Source organism: Vicugna pacos, chromosome 16 (assembly GCF_048564905.1).
Source record: "Vicugna pacos chromosome 16, VicPac4, whole genome shotgun sequence".
NCBI lineage: Eukaryota > Metazoa > Chordata > Mammalia > Artiodactyla > Camelidae > Vicugna > Vicugna pacos.
In genome coordinates, this window is record NC_133002.1 from 9,412,259 (window position 1) to 9,434,411 (window position 22,153).

The window sequence follows — 22,153 nt, forward strand, 5'->3', positions numbered from 1 at the left end:
CCCCTCCCGCCCGCCCCAGCTCGCGCTGCCCGGGCGGGCGCCGGCCGCTGGCGCCGCTACTGCTGCTGCCCCCGGGGCGCGAATCCGCCGCCCGCCGCCCGGGGACCCGGCGAGGGGCGGGGGCAGCCCCGAACCGGCTCTGGATCGTCCCCACTCCCGTCTCAAACTACTCGGAAAGTTTGTCCCTTAGCACTCTGCCAGCCGCTCCGGGAGCTCCGCCGCGACGAGGTGAGAGCTGGCGGAGAGGGGGGTGAGGGAGGGGACGCCCGCGGAGGAATGTGCCGGGCTAGGGGGCGGGGAGCCGGGGTCCCGGTTCGCACCGTCCGGCGGGGGCCGGCTGGCCGCAAGAGCCAGGATCATGTGCTATTTGTCCCGCGGAGGCACAGAGAGGTGCCAGGCCCCAGGCGGCTATCGGTTGGCTGGACAGGAGGATAGGGTCCGCATGGCCGCCCAGAAAGGCCGGAACAGGGCCTGTGTGAAAACTGGCAGGCGGACATGGTACAGGTGGCCTGAGGCCCCCTTTTGGGTCATTCGGCCTGACCCCAGCCGCGAGCTCCTCCCTGAACCCCACTGCTCCTTTACGCTGCACCGGTTGACCCCTGTACCTCTCCCCTAGTTCTTTCCCTCGCCATCCCCCAGCAGTGTCACCCCATTCTCTGTCCCATTAGTCGCGACGGCGTCATCATCGCGTGTCCCCATCAGGGTCCCTTCCCTCCCCTAGTCAGGGTCCGGGAGTCAGGGCTGTTCTTTCTGGAACAGCGTTTGTGGTTTCATCTACTCCCTTCCTGTCCTGGGACAGACTAGCCCTCTCACCCCTCCCATGCCCTGGCCAGAAAGGCTGGTGAGGGGAGGCCCAGCATCACAGAGGTCTGAGATCCTTTGGGGCCACAGAAGAGGGCCCAACATCCCTGATCTCTCTTCACAACCCTCCACCCTGCTCTCCGTAGGCGTGGGTTGCTCAGCCTCTCCTTTCAGGGTGTGGGCACCCGATCACCCACATTCCTGGGCTCCAGCCTGGCACCTTCCCCAGGGCAGTGGACGCCATAGCCCTAGCCCCAGGCTGGAGCTGGGACCTGCCTGCTTCCTTTTCCCTTCTCTCCCCTTTCTGGGGGACCCTAATGCTACCTACCCTCCCTCCACTTGAACACAGATATTCTGAATTCTCCAATAGAGCCCTGGGGTTGGTATGATGGTTACAGGATGACCCCACCCTCTCCTGCCCATTGTCCTGACTCCTGAGGAGGAAGTGTTGGGGGCTGGGCAAGGGGTTTGGGGCTTACAGGCAGGCCCTGTGGATCCCAGTTCTGGGCTGTACCTCCATCCCCTAGACTTTGCCCATCCGCAATCCCTCCCTCTGTGGAGGTTGTGGTCTCTAGGTGGGAGCTGGTTTCTCTTTCTCCCTGGCTGACCCTGTGGGGGAATTTTAGGGCAGGTCTTTTGTCTGCGATTTTCTGTCCTCTCATTTCTCTTCGGGGCTCCCAATTTGTGCTTTTCCCCTGCCTGTTGAACATTTCTGTTTGCTGTCCTCTGGGTCTCTCCTTCACTTTTCCCATTATTTTCTTCATAGTATGACCTTAATCTTGCCTTCTCTCTTGTCTCTCTCACTCTTTTCTCCCCCTTCCCACCACCCTCAGTGTCTGCCCATGTGTCCCTCTTTCTGAATTGCCCTCTGTCCAGCCTCTCTCTCTTCTCTATCTGAATGTTCAGTACACTTGTGAGTGACGAGGAATAAAAATATCACCGTCCCTGCCCTTGGATTCACATTGCGTTTGGCCACTCCAGAGGTCCAGCTGTCCTTACCTTTCCTAGCATCACCCCTTACCTGTTGCCCTCCAACCCTGGAACCCCAGACACACCTCTGGAGCTGCAGGTGCCTCCTAACCACTCTTCCCCCACAACCAGGGTTTCCCCCACAGCCCCAGCTGGCGTGGCCAGGCCCCAAGTGTAGGATGGGGCTCCTCCTACGAGGGCCGGTGGCAGCCAGAACTGATACAGCCCCCCTGATCTGGGGCCAGGACACCAGGTAACTCCGGGGTGACAGCCCAGCTCTCTGTGAGCTGGGATATGGCTGGGGAGAGAGGCAGGAACACCTTTGAGAGTCCCTGAGGAGAGTGACATTGGGGAGGCAGGCCAAGGGAACAGAAACTGGGTCCTTTAGGGGCTGGATAGCTGGGGGAGGGGGATGGAGAGACCGGTTCCAGGGAGAGGCTGGGAGGCAATGTCTGGGTCCCCGCAGCGGCTCTGACCACCTCTTCTGTCTCTGTCCTCCAGCTGAGGAGGGGGTAGTATCTGGAAGCCATGGCTGGTGCCTCAGTGAAAGTGGCAGTGAGGGTTCGGCCCTTCAACGCCCGAGAGACCAGCCAGGATGCCAAGTGTGTGGTCAGCATGCAGGGCAGCACCACCTGTGAGTGAGTCCCAGGGGCCCGGCTGGGCACAGGCAGGGCAGCCGGGCCCACCACACAGGCCAGTCCTGCGGGGCCGAACCAGGAGGAGGGCTGTGCTGGGCACAGAGCAGGTGTTAGTTGGGAGGGCGGGGGCTGGGACGGGCTGGCCTTTCCATGCTCCCAGTCCTTGGGAGGGGGAATGTTGGCCTGGAGCCCTCCATTGCCCAATCCAGGGAGGCAGCCCGGTGAGGGGCGGGCCCTGGGAAGCCAAAATTAGCTTTGGTGACTGGAGGGGGTGGGGAACATTAAAGGGGAGAGATGCACTAGGATGGAGGTGGGGAGTGGGATGCCTGGATTCTGGCGGCTTATGGGGACTGGGCAGAGGTTGTGAGTACCTGACTTTGGCCTGCTTTCCTTTGCCCTCTCAGCCATCATCAACCCCAAACAGAGCAAGGATGCCCCCAAAAGCTTCACTTTCGATTACTCCTACTGGTCACACACTTCGGTGAGGCTGTTGGGCTGGGGAAAGAGCTAAGCAATGGAGAACAGGGGATTTAGGTCCTGGGGAGGGGACATTGCTGGGAAAGAAGACCTTCAGGGGATTGGTTGGGAGGGCCAAGACCCCAGAGTGGGGAGGGTGTAGGACTCTGAGGTTGTGACTGGGACCAGGATGGGGAGGCAGAATCCCTTGGGTTAATTAGGACTGGCAGGAGCATGATTAGGACTATGATGGGGGTGGGGGGATACCCAGGACCTAGTCATCTAGGGCTCCTGCTCTCTTTCTCTGCCCTGCCTTCACCTAGGCTGAGGACCCCCAGTTTGCATCTCAGCAGCAGGTGTATCGGGATATTGGAGAAGAGATGCTGCTGCACGCCTTTGAAGGCTACAACGTGTGCATCTTTGCTTACGGGCAGACGGGAGCCGGGAAATCCTACACCATGATGGGGCGGCAGGAGCCAGGGCAGCAGGGCATCGTGCCCCAGGTACATGCGGGGCCTGGCGGGGCAGCCAGGGCTGGAGCATCTTCAGCTGCCCTTAGGGGAGGAAGGCTGGGGTCTAAAGGTTATGGAGTGTAGACCTGGCTCCCTGAGGTTGTTAGTAATAGGGAATGTGATGGGGGTAGGGGTCGGCTGCAACCTGGACGTCAGGGCCCACAAGGCCACAGCTTTGGTGGCAGAGAGCACTGGGTTTGAACCTTGCTTCTGCCACTTACTGCTGTTTACTTGTCTCTTGATGACCTGTGGGTATAGTTTCCCTGTAGGCTTGTGTACCATAGTCAAGGTGTTGAGGGTAGAGAAAGCCGGTTGTGGGTAACTGAGAGTTGACCGTATTCTCCCTGACTCTGCAGCAGAGTGGCCTCTCGCACAGGTGCTGGGTTTGCTTCCTGCCTCACCGAATGCTAGCCTGTGACCCTGAGCAAGTGTGAACCTCTCTGAGGTTGCTTACCCATCTGTAAACTGGGAGCGATCCCTCTCTCAGGGCTGCAGTAAGGGATAAACAGGGTCACTAGAGACCTGGCCTGGCCTAGTGCTGGGCACCACAGGTGTGCCATGCACAGCAGCTTCTCTGTGCTTCTCTGTGTCCCCCTCCAGCTCTGTGAGGACCTCTTCTCTCGTGTTAGTAAGAACCAGAGTGCTCAGCTATCCTATTCTGTGGAGGTAAGCACAGGTCTTGCTTGGGGGCTGGGAAGGGGCACAGTGTCCCCTGGGCAGGCAGGGGGAGAGCAGAGACAAGTCTGGAGTCAGACAGCCTGGGATCCACACCAGGCTCTGCCAGTTAGTAACTGTAGCTTTGGGCAATGGTTTCTCTCTCAGCTCCTGAGTTCGTTTGTCTGGAAAGATAAGGATGGGGGGTCCCATCCTGGAGCTGTTGGGAGGATCAGTGAGCTCGCACGTGTGAAACGCTTAGTGCCCTGCAGGAAAGGCCCAGTTAGCTCAGCAGCAGTTGCCGTATCACACCTAGTGGCAGCGAGGGTGAGTTCCGTCGTTGCTGGCTTTGTTAGTTCTCATTTGCTTCTCTTGCTCAGGTGAGCTACATGGAGATCTACTGTGAGCGGGTACGAGACCTCTTGAACCCCAAGAGTCGGGGCTCTCTACGGGTCCGGGAGCACCCCATCCTGGGCCCCTACGTGCAGGACCTGTCTAAATTGGCTGTGACCTCCTACGCAGACATTGCAGACCTCATGGACTGTGGAAATAAGGCGCGGTGAGGCGGGCTGTCGGGCTGGAGGGCAGGGGAGCCGGGATTGGGAAGGTGGCGGGCAGGACCCACTGACCCCTCCCTCCCCTCCAGGACTGTGGCCGCCACCAACATGAATGAGACCAGCAGCCGTTCCCATGCGGTCTTCACCATCGTCTTCACTCAGCGCTGCCATGACCAGCTCACTGGGCTGGACTCAGAGAAGGTGGGACCCCCTCCCCCCATTCCAGCCTGGTAACAGGGACATGATGTCATGATTGGGCCCTGTGTCCTCCCTCCCTGGCCACGCTGGGTTGAGTGCCTTCTCCTGAGGACTTTCACAGCCTCTTATTTCCCCTATCAGACCAGTGGGGAACAGTCTCCTGTTTGCATGTTTGTTTGCATGTTAAACTTCTTGGGGCAGGACTGGAGCCCAGTGTGTCCCTTGTCCAAGCACACAGTGGGCTTGTAAATATCTGTGAATGAATAAATGAACAAACAGACAAGTAACCAGACCTTCTCTATCGTGTTCCCTTTTCTCCTGTCCCCTTCCCTCCCCAGCTCCTGGCTTTCTCCATCCCAAGCTAACTGCCCGGTCCCCTTGCTGGGTGTTCCCCTGACTTGCCTGCCCCACCCCCACTGACCCAGTCACCTCCTGCCTCTTTCCTCTGACCCAGGTCAGTAAGATCAGTTTGGTGGACTTGGCTGGCAGCGAGCGGGCCGACTCCTCGGGGGCCCGGGGCATGCGCCTGAAGGTGAGGGGGTTTGAGAGGGACAGATGGGGCAGTGCTGGGGGCTGTGTGCGGCAGTCTCTAATCATAACCTGGGACTCTGGCTGTGAGAACGGAGGGGAAGGGGATGGGGGTGAGAAAAGAAGGCCTCATTCCCCACATTCCTCATCCCTTGCCAGGAAGGCGCCAACATCAATAAGTCCCTGACTACCCTAGGGAAGGTGATCTCAGCCCTCGCGGATATGGTAAGACCTGGGCGTAGGAAGAGGAGGGGCTCTGGGAAAGCCAAGCAAGGCCAAGGGGTGGCCCACCCTGACCCCCTTCCCCCTTCTGTCCCCCAGCAATCAAAGAAGCGGAAGTCGGATTTTATCCCTTACAGGGACTCTGTGCTCACCTGGCTGCTCAAGGAGAATCTGGGTGAGGGTCTCCCCCTCCTCTCTCTCTGTGCCGACCCTGCCACCAATCCTGCTAATCCCCTTTGATACATCTGACCAGTCCTGTTGCTGCCCCTAGAACCTCAAATCCTCCAGTTGTCCGCTGACTCTCCCCCTGACCCGGGGGCATCCTTTGATGGTGTCCTGATGCCGAGATCAAGCCCGCACCCTCCCTGCCAAGCCGAGGGCCTCACTGACCTGGCTGCCCATGACCCTTCTCTGACCCCACACCCACCTCTGACTTGATCCTCCTCCCATTGACCTCTGACTGTCCCGCAGGTGCTTGATGTCTCCCTGGCCTCACCCCCACTTCCTCTGAGCACCTGATTTCATGATTAGCTCCACAACTCTTAGCTTCACCCTACCTCAGACAGTGACCCTATTGTATCCTTGCCTGAGCACTGAGGCCCCCTGACCCTGTGACCCAGTCTGACTTTTCTTAGGACCCCACCCGGCTCAAACGTTCCCCTCCTCTCTGTTTGTAGGTGGCAACTCACGTACAGCGATGATTGCAGCCCTGAGCCCCGCAGACATCAATTATGAGGAGACTCTAAGCACCCTCAGGTGGGGCTCTGGCTGGGCTGGGGCATGACACGAAAAGTGCCGGGAGCTCAGAGGCTGGTCGCTCAGGACCCTGCCCCTGAGACAGGGTGGACCCTCCACTCTGCCCAACTATGACAAAACCTGGGAAGGAGAGGGAATCAGGCGGCAGACCAGGGTCACCCGAGTCTGGGCCGCGCCGATTCCGACCCTCCCTCCTCACCCAGGTACGCCGACCGCACCAAGCAGATCCGCTGCAACGCCATCATTAATGAGGACCCCAACGCCCGGCTGATCCGAGAGCTGCAGGAGGAGGTGGCCCGGCTCCGGGAGCTGCTGATGGCGCAGGGGCTCTCTGCCTCTGCCCTGGGAGGTGGGGCTCCGGGAGGGGCGGCTCAGGGAGGGACCGCTGCCCACGAAGCCCCACAGGTGCCCTGTGACAGAGCTACAGAAGTACAGAGGGGACGGATCGTGCTTTCAGCTGTCAGAACTGGAAGGGCTGAATCTCTGGGGGAGAGGTGGGCAGGATTCAGACAGCTCCTAGAGCTCCTGAAATGACAGGAGCAGGCGCTTATGGTTCAGACACTACATTGTTAAGAATAGGCTGCTGGGCACCTGCCTTGACAGAAGTTCTCTTGAAACGCTGGGAAGTAAGTTGATCATAAGCTGAACAAGAATCAACAGCAGAATGATTTCTAAAACGTCATGCTCAGCCTCTAACTTGGAGTGGCATCTGTGTTAGAGGGTCTGCGATCCGTGTTGGCTGCATCTGGTGCAGACTGTGCATTCAGTCTTAGGGTCCATCCTGTTGAAGAGTCGGGATGCTAAGGGACACAGCAGGGGAGAAAAAGGGTGTTAGTTCTGGGGCAGAAAACATAGACGTAACGTTCGCCTTCCCACGTTTGAAGGGTAGTCTCACAAAAGGAAAGGCAGTGTAGTCTTTGTCATCCCAGAGGGCAGAACTAGCAGCAGGTACACGTGACATGGGACAGATTTCAGCTCAACACAGCTAAGCCCTTTCTGATGGTGTGAGTCATCTGGTAGTGGAAAGACCTGGCTGCCTTGTTCAGTGATGAGCTCTCTATCCCTGGCGGGGAACAAGTAGAGACTCTGCGCATTTGCCATGGCTGCAGTGGGAGGGCTCTCTGCCTGGTGGTGGTGGACCAGATGTCTTCTGCAGTCCTTACAGGCTGGTCCCCTGGGAAGTCTTCTCTGTCTCCGATCAGTTTGTCTTTCCTTAGCCTTCTTTGACCTCTTCCTCCTTCCTAGGCCTGAAGGTAGATGAAGGGAGTCCTGGTGGTGCTCTGCCAGCTACATCACCCCCCCCAGCCCCAGCTTCGCCCTCATCTCCCCCAGCACACAACGGGGAGCTGGAGCCATCATTCTCCCCCAATGCCGAGCCCCAGATCGGGCCTGAGGAGGCCATGGAGAGGCTGCAGGTGGGAACTGGCGCTGGCAAGGGGCGGGGGTCTAGGGGCCGCTGGGAGTCTGGTTCTCCAGAGCCAGGGTTGAAGAGGAAGAAGGAATCCTCGGAGTAGCGTGGCTCCCCTGGTAGGTGCCTGTCCCAGCCTGTCCTGATCCCTGCCTGTCTTATGCCCCCAGGAGACAGAGAAGATTATAGCTGAGCTGAATGAGACCTGGGAGGAGAAGCTACGTAAGACGGAGGCCTTGAGAATGGAGAGGTGTGAGGGGCGGGACTGACAGCTGGAGCCCTGGAAGGGGCTGGCTGGGGAGGGAAGGTTGGGCCCTGCAGGAAAGGGGTTCCTGGGTAGTGATGGTAAGACCAATATTTGCCTCTCCTTTGCCTCCAGAGAAGCACTGCTGGCTGAGATGGGGGTGGCCGTCAGGGAAGATGGGGGAACCGTGGGCGTCTTCTCTCCTAAGAAGGTGAGTTGAGGGATCGGGCGAGGGGGCCTAGGAGACTCTGGATGCCGAGAGAAGAGTTTGGGGTCACAGGGTAATATACTCTGTGATCTCTGAGGTCTCCAAGTTGTCCCTCCACCGTCTCTGCCCCGCTCCTGCCCCTTCCTCTCTGTGTTGTCCCGCCATCCCTATTTTCTCCCTCATTCCGACAGCCGGAGAGGCGAGTGCTTAAATGCCTGTGGCCAGGGACTCTGGGGACCACAGAAGGATGCCAGGGTCCTTGCCTTTAGGAGGATTTCAGGAGCTGCTTAGAATCTAGGTATTTACAAACACAAACCCACGCACACATGTGTATGTAAGTTCGTGCTTAGAATTTATCTGTGGATTTGTGAGAAGCTGGTTACCCCAGGGGAAAGGGAAAAGATGTGGGAGATCGGAGGTTGGCTGAGACAGTGTTTTGTCCACTGTATGCTCTTTTGTATCATTTGAATCTTGTACCCTGTGCGTGTTACCTACTCAAAAACAAACAAACAGACAAACAAACCCTAAAAAAATACATTTTTGAAAGGATGCCTTGGAAGACAAGGCTACAAAGGGAATGGAGGGAGGAATAAGCCTTAAACTGTAAAATGCTGATTGTTAAAACAGTAAGAGGTTTAAAGATGGAAGCATCAGTGCAGCCTGGAGATATCTGGAGACTGATTTCCTGCAGAATAGGGTTTGGAAAGTGGAGTCTGAAAGATGGATTGGGGGTAGAGAAGCAGAACATCTGGCTGAGCAACCATGGGGCGTTGTCGGCCGAGTGGGACGCACCAGCACCTGTCACGTGTCCACCATGTAGTAAGTGCCCGGTAAGTCTCTGCAGAGAGGAAGGAAGGAAGGAAGCAGGACAGGAGTGATCAGGCTCTGTTGGAGACAGGAATGGTGTTCAAAACCTTTGACAACCATCATGGCCCAGGAGCCAACCAAGAGTGGCCGTCAACAGCCAGCACAGCTGGACTGTTGCACTCTGATGTAGGGATGATGCGGAGGCCAGTTTGAGCAAAGCAGGAACTTCCAGTCCCACCCCTGGAATGGAGCCAGCCTCTCCTGTCAGGACTGTGGTACAAAGCGTACTAGGATCATGTCCTAAGTGAGACACACTGCGCTGCCTGGAAGAGGTGGGGAGCTATCAGAAGGCTTCCCCTCTGGATTTCACATGGACAGGGTGCCTGGGAGATTGAGCAAGCCGGGATCGTTGAACAGGGATCCAAACAGAGGAGGGCGTCTGCCTGGCCTGGCCTGCGGCGCAGCTAGGACGAGAGAGAGAGCCATAAGTGGGTGATTGAGGGCGGCAGGCCAGGCTGAGGGGAGAGGCCTGGGCCTGGGCACCCAGGGCTTTGGGGTCCGTCCAAGGCCCCCATCTGGGAGGAAGGGCTGCAGGTGGCTCTCAGTGCAGCTTGCAGCCACCTTGGGGTTCTGGGGACCTGAGGAGCTTCTGCCATAGCTGAGGGGCTGGGGAAGGGTAGAAAGGGGTGGAGATACAGACGGGGCAGGTGTTTCTTTCCTGGGAGGGTTCACACTGCCCAAGATGCTGCCTGCTAGAGCCCGGGACCAACGGGAGGGGGCTTCTGTTTGATGCCTAATTGCTCTTGTAAAGGTAACGTTCCCCAGAGAACAGTCGCGTGGTACTGTGAGGTGCGTGAGCTGAAGAGGAAACCTCCTTCCTTCCCACCCTCGGGTTCCCCTTCTAGAGGCGAGTCCTGTGGTCAGTTCCCGATGTGTTCTAGCGGTGGTCTGTGCACGTAGAGACAGGGTGCATTACACGTAATGACCCACGCGTGCACACCCACGTCCACATGTTGCCTCTCTTGGAACAGCATTGGTTCTGTACCACGTGAGTTACTTTTCATATAACAATGTACTGGAGTCCTGTCTTCTGCTTTTCAGTGTCAGAACAGGCTGCTGTGTAGTTGCAGGATAATTAATTTAACCAGTGTCTTACTGATGGACTTTAGTTGATCCGCGTTCTTTGATACTATAAACAATGTTGCAAAACATAATCTCAAATATGTTTGTTATCTGTAGAACAACTTTCTAGAAGTGGAGATTTGGGGTCCAATGGTAGCCAGGTAAAATTTTGATCTGTTTTGCTGAAGTGCTTCCGAAGGTTGTAACCTTGACATTTTATGCTTCCCAAGAGCCACAGACAGAGAACCTGTGTTCCCTCCCCCTCGGCAACTTTCTGATCTTTGCCTGTCTGATTGGTATAAAAACGTGTCTTAGGGGAGTTTGCTCTTCTGCGTTTTCTCCAGGTGGTGAGGTTGGATGCATTCTCATATGTTTAAAAGGCATGTAGCTTTCAGAGGGAGAGCTGTCACAGTCACAGAGAAAATGGGTTTGGTGGGGTTGGCTGCAACCTGGGAAAGGTTAGCTGGGGAATTGGGCTCTTGGGGGAAAAGCTAGTTTGCCCTGGAGAGAGCCTAGAGCCCTAGGGAAAGCCCCCTCTTTCTGGGACCCCTCCACCAGGCCTAAGGCTTTCTTAAAGCAGTGATTTTTTAAACTCAGCTTGGAGCCTCCTTCACAGGGGCCAAGGTAGGGGAGGAGGGAGCAGGACCAGACTCTGAGTACCACCCCTCAGCCCCGACTGCGCCCAAGTGGCTCCCTGCTTATCTGTTTGACATGTTAGGCTTCTGGGTAAGGTTTCGCAGGAACAAAGGGTTCCAGGGCTGAACAAAGATTGAGAAGCACTGCCCTAAATCATGTCCCCTCTCCCGAGGGATAGATCGCTTTCTGCCTCCAGAGCCCATCAGTGTCTGCTGTTCCCAAGCAGGCCTGATGCTGTGGTGTCGGGAGGGGCGTGGGCGTCCCTCAGGAGACGAGGAAGTGTTCGCTGGGGTGACTGCCAGGGGCCCTGGCGGAGGGGCAGACACATGGATACACACCCCTCTTCAGTGGATACAGCCTGGTGCTCCCACAGAAATCAGGGGCCCTGACTCTGGCTGTCTTCCCCCACACCGTGTGCTTTCCTGCCTCCGTGCCTTTGTTCAGGCTCCCCCTTTCACCTGGAACACTTCCTTCTGCCCATCCACATCCTCTGCATCATCAGAGACTGGCTCCTATACTGCCTCTTCCATGAAGCCCCTTTGACCCCCCTGAGCACCCACTGGGCTTCACTTTATTCATCTTTGTGTGCGAGCCCCACCCAGGAATACAGTAGGATGGATGAATGAACAAACAAATAAATGAACGAACTACATGAGGGTGTGAAAAGTTCAGAAACTCCACTCTGAGACCCGTGTTTCCCATCTACAATGGTGTTTCCACACACAATCTTATCTCACCAAATTGACCCCGATACCCTGACTGACAGGACAGCAGCATCTGGGTTTGCCTCATCTCTGTCACCTCTGTGGGGTCTTGCATATAGAAAGGAGAGAGGAGACGAGGCGGAATGGAGGCAATGGAGAATGGGGCTCTTGTGTCAGGGTAGAAGGCTTCTTGGAAGAAGTGGCATTTGAGACAAACGGTGAGGGATGAGGTACAGGAAAGAAGTGAATGATTTTGACGGGTGGGGGTGGGGCTGGGAGGGAGGCTGATCCAGGCGGGGATGCAGGAGCCCTCCTTCTGGAGTGAGTGCTCAGAGTCCACTGGGCAGGGACACAGAAGGGGAGAGAGGGCCCCCGGAAAGGGGCTTGAATAAGTGGGCTGGGGCCCTGCTGTGTCAGAGGGCACGGGGTGCCAGCTGGAGAGGCCTGAGCTTCTCTGCACAGTGGGCGTGGTGTGAGCAGGAAGCCGGGAGACCTGCCGAGATGGACCCGAGGAGATGGCAGGGTGGGCCGAGGCAGCGGTTGGTGGGGAGGGAAGATTTCCCGGGCTTGGCGGCCAGTGGTGAGAGGTGGATGCAGAGGGGACAAGCCTGTGTGTTGCCCCGAGTTACGTGCCTGGGGAGGGCCAGGGTGTCATAAGAGAAACAGAAGTCAGGAAAAGGTGCTGTAGTTATAAAAGTAATCCATGCTTCTGAGAAATTCAGGCTGGAATAAAAGGTGGGAAATACCAGTCCCCTAAGCCAGTTCCTCTTGTCCTCTCCAGAGGTGGCTAGATATATTTTGAAGGAAGAAATGACGAGCCCTGGGGACAGAGGGAGTGCAGGGAAAGCAGAGTGAGGGCAGGTAGATTCTGGTCAGGGAGACCGGTGGGTCCAGGTGCCTCTGCAGAAACGGGGCCTGGGGAGGGCACAGATAGTTGGGGCATCGTGTGTGTGAGGAGAGGGTGGGTCAGGCTGCCCCGAAAGTGACTGGGGTAAGTGGGAGCAGGAGGTGGGAGAGCTCTCCTTCTGAGCGAGGGGAGGGGATGTTGCAGCTGGTGCCAGAACCTTGAGGGGTGTCTGCCCAAGCTCCTTCCCTCCCTCTTGGTGGCACCCCGGTGGCTCTCGTGGTCCCTCTCCTGACTGCCACCCTCTCCTCCTCAGACTCCGCACCTGGTGAACCTGAATGAAGACCCCCTGATGTCCGAGTGTCTGCTCTATCACATCAAAGATGGCATCACCAGGTAGCGTTTGCCCACAGCCTGTGGGGCAGCCTCTCCCTCTGGGGTGTGGTTGCAGAGGGATGGCCGCACTGGTGACTCCTTTCCCTAGTGACCTCACTGGGGACACCCCAGATCTCAGGACAGCATCTTTGCGGGCCTGCTTGCTCTGGGCTTCCTGAGAACTTACTGGGCCTGGGACCAAACCAGCCCAGTGCTTGTGGGGATAGGTTCTGATCTACTGGCACAGAGAGTAGGTGGGAACTTGGATCACCGGTTCTTAGCGCCCAGCACCATTGCCTTGGCATCCCTTTAAGGGGACCCTCCCCTTGTGGGGAGAAGGGCAGTGCCCACAGGGCAGGTGGCTTCTCTGGGCTAATGTTAACAAACCCCTGGGACTCAGCACTTCTGAGGTCCTTCCTCTCCCACCACAGGCTGTACAGCTGTCTTTGGTGACCATCAGGGGAGGGATGGGGCCTGAGGCTGAGGTCACCCACCCCCCTCCAGATTCCCTTTCCCCTTTGCTGTGTAGCAATGAGGACGCAGGCTTTGGAGTCACCTAGATCTGGGCTCAAATTCCGGCTTTACCATTGCCGGGCTGCATGACCTTGGGCAAGTTACTAACCTCTCTGAGCCTCAGCTTCCTCATCTGTGAAATAGGAATATCTATGCTTGGCTCACTGAGTCGGATGAACTGGTGTTCAGAAGGGGCTTGGTGCACGTGTGACTGGCACATGCTCAGAAAATGTTGGCTGTTGCTTCCCCAGAGTCGGCCAGGTGGACGTTGACATCAAGCTGACCGGGCAGTTCATTCGGGAGCAACACTGTCTGTTCCGGAGCATCCCTCAGCCAGACGGAGAAGGTAATGGCTGAGGGAGTGCGCGTGGAGTGGGCAGACACAGAGAGAGGCAGGTCCCGCGTGCCCCCACGATGAGTGTGGAGGTCTGGGTCGGGCACTGGGAGCATGGCTGTGTGAGGTGGGGGTGTGTCCTCGCCCTGAGAGGGGCTTCGAGCTCCCGGTCAGTAGTGGGGCCCGGCTGTCTGCACCCACCCTCAGAGTGCAGACTGTTAGAATGGGTGGGGGGTGGCAGCGAGGGTCCCCAAGGCAGAAACAGAAGCCTATGGCTCTGGAGGAGGAGGTTTTGAGGAAGGGGATATCCTACCCTCTTCCTTGATTTTTTTTAGCCTCAAATAGCACCTTGATCATTTTCTATGAAAATTTGTCCTTTTTTCAGTGGGATATCTGAATTTATCTCCCAAAACTCGCTTTAAATTTATCTCCCAAAACTCACTTTTCTGGCCACCTATGACTACAGAGGTTTCAGGCAGTTAATGAACCCATGTAGCCCTTTGGTTCCAAAACTCTTAGAGGTTTTAGTCCTTTATGACCACAGCTGCAAGAGCTTTTGGTGGGGAGGGTATAGCTCAGTGGTAGAGTGTGTGCCCAGCAAGCATGAGGTCCTGGGTTCAATCCTCAGTACCTCCATTAAAAAAAAAAAGTGGATAAATAAAAGCTTTATTACCTCCCCGCCAAAATAAAATAATTTAGAAAAAGCTTTTAGGCATCACGAGCCATCAGGATGAAGGTCGTAGCCTTTCTGACAGGTAATGAAACAGTGCTCGTGAGGCCCAGGGTGTGTTTTGAGGTCACCATTTTGTTTGTTTGTTTGTTTGTTCTGGGGGGGCAGTAATATTTATTTATTTATTAGTAGAGGCCCTGAGGATTGAACCCAGGACCTCGTGCCTGCTAAGTGTGCGCTCTACCACTGAGTTATAGACTCCCTGCTGGTTCAGTCATTTTTAAAAAATGGAATGATTTGGGCCCAAGTGAAGTTGAGCTCTGGGAAGGGAGTTGGGCAGGGAGGCTGGCTGTGTCACACCTGAGCTCTCAGGTCTGACATCCCCCGGGGGATGGGGGACAGGATGCGGGGCCGTGTGGTCAGTGCATGTTTTAAAATAAGAAGACCACCTCACATGACCTGCCACTCAGGTTGAAGACCTGCCCGCCCACCCGATGGGCTTCAGTTCCGTTCAGGGTCAGCAGATTAACACAGTCGTTCTGGTCTGGTTCATGTCCCCAGCGGCAGCAAGCACTTCCGGCATTGCGGGCTGCGAGCTGTGGAATCAGTTCAGCCCAGTGAGTTATTGCCAAGTTCCTGTTCTGCGGTTCCCCCAAGCCATGTGCTCGGGTGATAACGAAACCACACAGGCCCGCGGAGCCAGCCCACCCTCGGGAGCTCCGAGTGTTTTGGGGGAGATGATGGGCCCACGTTGGTGACATCACACTGAAAGCAGCCGATGTAGGATGGGGGATATATATAAAGGGTTTGTGCGTTTGGGCCTTTGTTCTTACAGCAGGTTTAAGACCTGACCAGAGACAGGCAGAGAAGAGCAAGCGGCAGGGACAGAGGTGCGGATCGAGAGAAACAGTTATTACCGACTGTCTACTTTGTATTTTCTCACACAGGTCTCAGATAAAGGAGCTGAGGTCCCCAGGGGTTAGGGAATTTGCCCAAGACCACACCACACAGCTAGAAGGTGGCAGAACTGGATTGGGACACAGTAGGGCAGGCTCCAGGGCCCATGCTCTGAGTCCTGGGTGGCCCCAGGCCAGATTGCTATGGGTTCGTGCCCGCCGAGAAGGCTGCCCTGGCCAGGCTGGAGCGAAATCTTGCCTGGCCCACTTTCCCTCCATAACAGCTGTCCCCCTCCAACCTCAATTTTAGATTATTCACTGAATTACTTGTTTATCATCTTTCTTCCCAGCTGGAAGTGAGCTCTGTAAGAGCAGGGATTTTGAGTTTTCTCTCCCCTGTATTTCCAGGATCTAAAATATAAAATAGTGCCTGGCATATCATAGGCGTGCAATATATTTGTGGAATGGATGAATGAATTTGAGGCATACTGGGAAATAAGGGCAGACATAGACTGGTACCCATTACAGCCACCCCATCCTTCCCTCTGCCGCCTTCTTCCATTGCTGTTCTCGGACACACAGGGATGCTTTAGCTCTGTCTGCCTCCTCCTTCTCCATCGTTTCTGCCCCTTGAAATCCGAGTCTCCCTTCAAGCATTGGCTCAGAAGTTACCACTTTCCCATAATCATTTCCAGTCCTCAGCCCCTAAGCTGAGTTCCTCTTTGCTTTCTTTGTATTCCCACAGCGTCAGTAGGCTCGCCTTCTGTTACTATTCATTCTGTTTTCTCTATTACTTTTAATGTAAATAAGAACTCACTTTGGCACATCAGTTTATTCGAGCCTTTCAGCCACTCTGTAAAGAAGGACTTTGTTATCCCATTTTATAGCTCACAGAAGTCAGGTGACTTGCTTAGTGTCCCTCAGTTAAGGAGTCACAGAGCCTGGGTCTTTGGCATACGGGGGTGCCACCGTGATAACGGGGCACTGGTCCTCGAGGGGAGAGAGCTGCCTCAGGCATCTTTGTGTCCCAGCAAGCAGCAGGCTTGTACCAGGAGCATCTCAATAGATGTTTGGATTGGGTTGACTTTACCTCATCCTGGGAAGATAGTGATCTGTTGACTGTGGCTTGAGACGATTAATCAGGTGGCAGTTTGCAAGAGGCATCAGACAGAAGTGGGCTGGGAGCCTGCTGAAGGAATCCAGACCTGGGCTGGTCCTATGGAAAGGAAGGAGTGGTCATCTGGAAGGCAGAAATGCAGGGCTTGCAGACCAGTTAGACCCAAGACACCAAAGCCCTCTGAGGATTGTGGGCTTGCTAAGCCAATGTTGGGAGGATGGTGGTGGGTGGGAAGGGAGCCCCGCAGAGGTCCCTCGGGACCATAGCTGGGGCTCTAACCCTCCTTCTGCTCTTCCTTTCCTGTGCTGCCTGCCACCAGAGGGGCCAAGGCACCCCCGACAGGTACTGGGGTGGGATTGGGGATGCATGTGTGCTTCTGGGCTATTGCAGGGTGGGAATCTGTGACCATAGCCCTCTTCCCCCGGGGTCTGACCACTCCCTTTCCTCTCTCCCTGCCTCAGTGGTGGTCACCCTGGAGCCCTGTGACGGAGCTGAGACCTACGTCAACGGGAAACTCGTGACTGAGCCCGTGGTGCTGAAGTCAGGTAGAGGCGGGTGCAGTGAGGGTTCTGGGCCCTGGCTGCAAGGAGGGTCTTCCTGGGTGAATCCTGGGCAGGACCCAGAAACAAATAGGAAACAGCATGGGGACGTTAAGGAGTCAGGTTTGGTTTCTCTTGCTGCCTCAGGGATATAGGAAGAGGATGCCAAGCTCTCTGATTCCCCTCGGCTGTCCGGGACAGGCTGGTTCCCGGGGTCAGCTAGGGGATCCTGGCTCTGACTTCCATCCAGCTTGGGGCGGTGGGAGAGATGGTGAAAGGCCCCTGGGATTTGGGCGTGAGGAGGGGTTTGCTGCTTTGGGGGAGTGAGTCCACTTTTCCATCCTCCCTTCTCCAGGGAATAGGATTGTAATGGGCAAGAACCACGTTTTCCGCTTCAATCACCCGGAGCAGGCCCGGCTGGAGCGGGAACGAGGGGTTCCCCCGCCCCCAGGACCACCCTCTGAGCCCGTCGACTGGAACTTTGCCCAGAAGGAGCTGCTGGAGCAGCAAGGCATCGACATCAAGCTGGAGATGGAGAAGAGGTGCGTGGGGAGGTTGCTGGTGCCCCGAGGCCCTCCCGGCTGTCCCTCCCAGGCCCCCAGCCCCCGGCGCCCTCCTGTTGGCAGACACCCCACTGAGGTGGCTCCAGAACCCACAGAGCTCTTCCCTCCCACCCCCACAATCTCAGGTTGCAGGATTTGGAGAACCAGTACCGAAAAGAAAAGGAAGAGGCTGATCTTTTGCTGGAGCAGCAGCGGCTGGTGAGGTGCTGGGCGGGTAGGGGCGCTGCATGGGGCAGGCAGAGGTGGGAGGTGGGCTGGTGGGCATGGCACTTCAGTCTGACTGCAAATTGGGAAATCAGAGTGGGCAGTGGGCCCAGGGCAGTTGGGATGGCGTCTAGGAGGAGACAGGAATGAATGTAACTTGGGGAGGAACCCATGTGTGCAGGGAACTAGGGTTCCTTCCAGGTGCCTGGGGCTTCCTGGATGCTAGCCCATCCTGTGCCACCTTTGATTTTTACCAAATCCAAGTACCACCCATGTTATTATTTACTTGGGATTCTTCTTTAAATGGAAGTTTAAGAGTGAGGGTACAGCTCAAGGGGTAGAGTGTGTGCTTAGCATGCACAAGGTTCTGGGTTCGATCCCCAGTACCTCCTCTAAAAATAAATAAACCTAATTACCTCCTTCCCCCCAAATTAAAAAAAATACGGTAAATAAAATTTTTTAAAAATGGACTTTTAAATATCTAACCTCATAGTGAACAACAACACATATGCACGAAACCTGTCTTGGTGTGGCTACAGCTAACACTATGGTCACTTTCTCTGCCCTGGTCACTGTTCCACACACTCTGGGGATGTTAATCCTCGTATCTGGGAGGGAGGTGCTGTCATTACCTCCGCTGTGTAGAGGAGCAGAGGTCTAACCCACCACTGCGCAGTTCTGCCCACAGTGTTTCCATGTCGCTGGAACACATGGCTCTGGGGAGTCCTTAGCCCTCTCCCCCTCCGTCTTCTCTCTCTCCCGCCCCAGTATGCGGACTCTGACAGCGGGGACGACTCGGACAAGCGCTCCTGCGAGGAGAGCTGGCGGCTCATCTCGTCCTTGCGCGAGCAGCTGCCCCCCACCACGGTCCAGACCATCGTCAAGCGCTGCGGCCTGCCCAGCAGTGGCAAGCGCAGGGCCCCCCGCAGGGTGTACCAGATCCCCCAGCGGCGGCGGCTGCAGGGCAAAGACCCCCGCTGGGCCACCATGGCCGACCTGAAGATGCAGGCGGTGAAAGAGATCTGCTACGAGGTGGCCCTGGCCGACTTCCGCCATGGGCGGGCCGAGATCGAGGCCCTGGCCGCCCTCAAGATGCGGGAGCTGTGCCGCACCTATGGCAAGGCCGAGGGGCCCGGAGATGCCTGGAGGGCCGTGGCCCGGGATGTCTGGGACACGGTGGGCGAGGAGGAAGGCGGTGGAGGCGGAGGTGGCGGCAGTGAGGAGGGAGCCCGCGGCGCGGAGGTGGAGGACCTCCGTGCTCACATCGACAAGCTGACTGGGATCCTGCAGGAGGTGAAGCTGCAGAACAGCACCAAGGACCGCGAGCTGCAGGCCCTGAGGGATCGCATGCTCCGCATGGAGAGGGTCATCCCACTGACCCAGGTAGGCAGGGCCTACCACCCGGCTTCTCCCCGGGGAGCCTGAACCTCCCACCACAGATTCCAGCTTCCTTCCCCCTCTTCCTTTAAAAAGTCTTATCCAAGTTGAACGCAGCTTTGCTCAGCATACTTGGTGAATCACCTGCCTTACAATCACCAGGGCACTCATTGATAATGCAGATTCCTGGGTTCTGCCCCAGACCTCCTGGATCAGCATCTTTGGGGATGAATCTGCATTTATAATAAGTGCCCAGGTGTTTCTGAAGTACAGTGAAGTCTGAGAACCACTAATATAGAAGGTATAGCTTTTAAGTTACTCCTCCATGAGTGTTCAGACCCGGCTCCAAGGGGACCCTTGACTCTGTTAGTCACTGTGCTGAGCGCGTTTTCCTGGGTCACCATGTAAAGCTTCCCAGCGGCCCTGGAGCAGTCATATTATCACCTCTCCCTGTTTTGCATGCATTCACTCAACAAGTACGTATTTGAGTGTTTGCTGTGTGCCAGGCGCTGTGCCAGCTGCTGCGGTTACTCAGCATTTCTGCTGTGTCCCAGCTTGCCTCCTGGGGGGGTGACAGGCAGCAGTTGTGGTTCTTGAAGGCTTACTGCTCCAGGCGCAGCTCCTACCCCTCCCTCCTCGCCCTCCCCTCTCCAGCCTCTCTGGCTTCCTTGCTGTTCCTTGAACTTACTGGACACACTCTTGCTTCAAGGCCTTTGCACCTGCTGTTCCCTCTGCCTAGGATGCCCTTCCCCTTGATAACAATACAGCTTGGCCTGCCCTTCCTTCAGGTGTTCACTAAAATGACAGCTTCTCAGGGACTCCCTTTCTGTCCTCTCACTGCAGGTACCCCCCCCAACCCTGGTCTCCTGACTCTCTTCTTTCCTCTAGTGTTTTCCATGCAAACATGTACTTTTTCTTATAATTATATAAAATATATAACATGGTACTCTATACCTACATATAAGATAAATATATACTAAGCAATTGAAATTTATGTGTCTATATTTAACTTTTTATGGAGGTACAATGTGTGTACCACACTATATATTCTTCTTACTCATTTGTCTCAGCTCCTGAAAATGATGGCAGTTGTTCTTCTTCCCTTTGTTGTTGACTGCGGTATCCCCAGGCACATCGTGTGTTCGGCAGTATTTGCTGAGTGCCCACCTGTGAGGCAGGGTCGTTTCTCATGTAACCTCACAGCAGCCCTGTGCAGTAGGGCCTGTCATCACTGACGTCATCTTACACTGATCCCGACCCACGGCTGGGACGTGGTGGACTGGGACTGAGTCAGAGCACCTGGCTCCAGACCTGGGCTCCTGAGCCCCTGTCCCTCTGGCTCCCTCATCCTCTTGGGACCCCTGGACATTCAGCTGCTCCAGGGCCTCCCAGCTTGTCCTCCCGCATCCGCAAATCTTCAAGACCCCCCTCCCCTCACGGCCCTTTCTCTCACCCCCTCTCCCTGCCAGGATCATGAGGATGAGAATGAAGAAGCTGGTGAAGCCACGTGGGCCCCGCCCCAGGGGTCCGAGGCAGAGGAGGAAGCCCCCAGCGACCGCACACCCCCTGCCCGGCCCTCCTCGCCGCCTCTGTCAAGCTGGGAGCGGGTGTCGCGGCTGATGGAGGAGGACCCTGCCTTCCGCCGGGGCCGCCTTCGCTGGCTCAAGCAGGAGCAGCTACGGCTGCAGGGACTGCAGGGCTCCGGAGGCCGGGGTGGTGGGCTGCGCAGGCCCCCGGCCCGCTTCGTGCCCCCCCACGACTGCAAGCTGCGTTTCCCCTTCAAGAGCAACCCCCAGCACCGTGAGTCCTGGCCAGGGGCAGGGGCTGGGGAGTCCCCAGCGCCACCCCAGGCCCCCGAGGAGCTCACCCCGCCTCCGGCCATCCCTGTCCGCAGGCCCCCAAGTCCCCGCAGGTCCCACCGTCCCCGCAGGAACTCCCTGGACGGAGGGGGTCGAGCCCGGGGAGGGGGCTCCACGCAGCCGGAACCCCAGCACTTCCAGCCCAAAAAGCACAACTATTATCCCCAGCAGCCCCAGCCCTACCCAGCCCAACGACCCCCAGGGCCCCGCTACCCCCCATACACTACGCCCCCTCGGATGAGACGGCAGCGCTCAGCCCCTGACCTCAAGGAGAGTGGGGCGGCTGTGTGAGCCCTGCATCCTGGGCAGAGAGGGCCTGGCGGGGCCCCTTCCTGGGAGATGCTGCTTCCCCAGAAGCCGTGGGGCGGGGAGGCCCTAGAGACGAGAGAGAAGGTCCGTGTAGGTGATAGAAGATGTAGGGTGTCTGGGCCGGAGGCTGGAGGAAGGAAGAGGGCACGGAGCTGCCAGGAGCGAACCAAAGTGAAGGAGTGACGGGAAGCTGCCTTGGGGCTGCCCCTCGCAGGGCGTCCCACAAACGCTGCTATGGGTGGGTGGGGAGCTGGGGTGCTGCGTAGTCAGTGTTCGACTTTCTTTTCAAGTGGGGGCAGAGAGGGGAGCACCTAGAGGGAGGCGTGGTCTCCCCCCGTCCTAGCCCCTGTCTGTCTGTCCGTCTGTGGTGGGTTTCTGTCTCCAGGGAGGTGTGTCGGGATCGTAAGTCATTCCCTTCCCCTTCCAGGCCTCCTGCTATATTTGGGGGACCTGTCTGGTTTCTGGTTTGGTCGAGGTCCCGTGAGGATGTGGGACCCTTCAATAAAGAATAGCAAACAGGGAACTTGTGGCTGGTGCTTGTTTGGGTTTGGTTTTTGATGGCGGTAGATTATATAAGTAAAGTGCACAGATCTTTAGTGTGCGGCTTAGTGAATTTTTACATAGGTGTGCACCCACACAGTCACCACCCAGTTTAAGTTAGAATGTTTCCATCATGGTTTCTGGAACGTTCAGCATCATGTCTCCTCTCTTGCGAGTACGTGACCCATTCTTCCCTTTCGTTTTGCTTACCCAGCATCTGCATCTCTGCCCCAGCCCTGCTGTCATTCCCCTGGACAGAAGAGTGGGAGGGATGGGGGGAGGAGGAGGGCATTGACAAGCTGGCCATTCCTAACGGAAAATGGAGGGGTTTGGGGGACAAGGAGGGATTCTGCTTCATGGACTCACTTACCTGTCCCCCATGCAGCCCGGTTTCCCTGGGCTCTGTTCTGTCTTGCGTGTGTTTAACGAAGAACAGGGGCAAGCTTACTGCACCCACCTGTTTTCATCCCATTTGTGTTCCTTGCATTTTGGCAAGGCGCATTCAGTATCCTAAGTAGTATTTTGTCTTAAGGCTGTTTTCAAGAAGGATGCTGCTTGCTTGTTGGAGCGTTCTGACTTGAAGGAGCACGAAC

The 22,153-nt window shown here is 56.6% G+C and overlaps 1 protein-coding gene across 2 annotated transcripts; it reads left to right on the top strand.

Annotated features, from left to right (window-relative positions):
- Positions 1-17: 17 nt before the first annotated feature.
- Positions 18-21,543, top strand: KIF1C (kinesin family member 1C). 2 transcript variants are annotated; one of them, XM_072940523.1, is made up of 23 exons: positions 18-228; positions 1,903-2,023; positions 2,272-2,404; positions 2,813-2,889; positions 3,188-3,367; positions 3,977-4,042; positions 4,411-4,589; positions 4,677-4,788; positions 5,240-5,317; positions 5,473-5,538; positions 5,635-5,710; positions 6,213-6,291; positions 6,495-6,640; positions 7,537-7,706; positions 7,870-7,949; positions 8,079-8,154; positions 12,581-12,660; positions 13,404-13,498; positions 16,631-16,714; positions 17,064-17,250; positions 17,397-17,469; positions 18,244-18,858; positions 20,322-21,543. In XM_072940523.1, the coding sequence occupies exons 3-23, from the start codon at positions 2,299-2,301 to the stop codon at positions 21,000-21,002; spliced, it is 3,306 nt and encodes a 1,101-aa protein (XP_072796624.1). In that variant the 5' UTR covers positions 18-228; positions 1,903-2,023; positions 2,272-2,298; the 3' UTR covers positions 21,003-21,543. The 2 variants fall into 2 exon arrangements, with proteins under 2 accessions (XP_072796624.1, XP_072796625.1); XM_072940524.1 differs by having other exon boundaries at positions 89-228; positions 2,272-2,408.
- The last annotated feature ends 610 nt before the right edge of the window (positions 21,544-22,153 follow it).

What these genes read in the sequence shown, in the direction of transcription:
- KIF1C (XM_072940523.1), top strand. Translation starts at nt 2,299, where the DNA reads ATGGCTGGTGCCTCAGTGAAAGTGGCAGTGAGGGTTCGGCCCTTCAAC. An exon ending in CCCGGGGCATGCGCCTGAAG is followed by an intron (nt 5,318 to 5,472) that starts GTGAGGGGGTTT and finishes ATCCCTTGCCAG; the next exon opens with GAAGGCGCCAACATCAATAA. An exon ending in GAGACTCTAAGCACCCTCAG is followed by an intron (nt 6,292 to 6,494) that starts GTGGGGCTCTGG and finishes CTCCTCACCCAG; the next exon opens with GTACGCCGACCGCACCAAGC.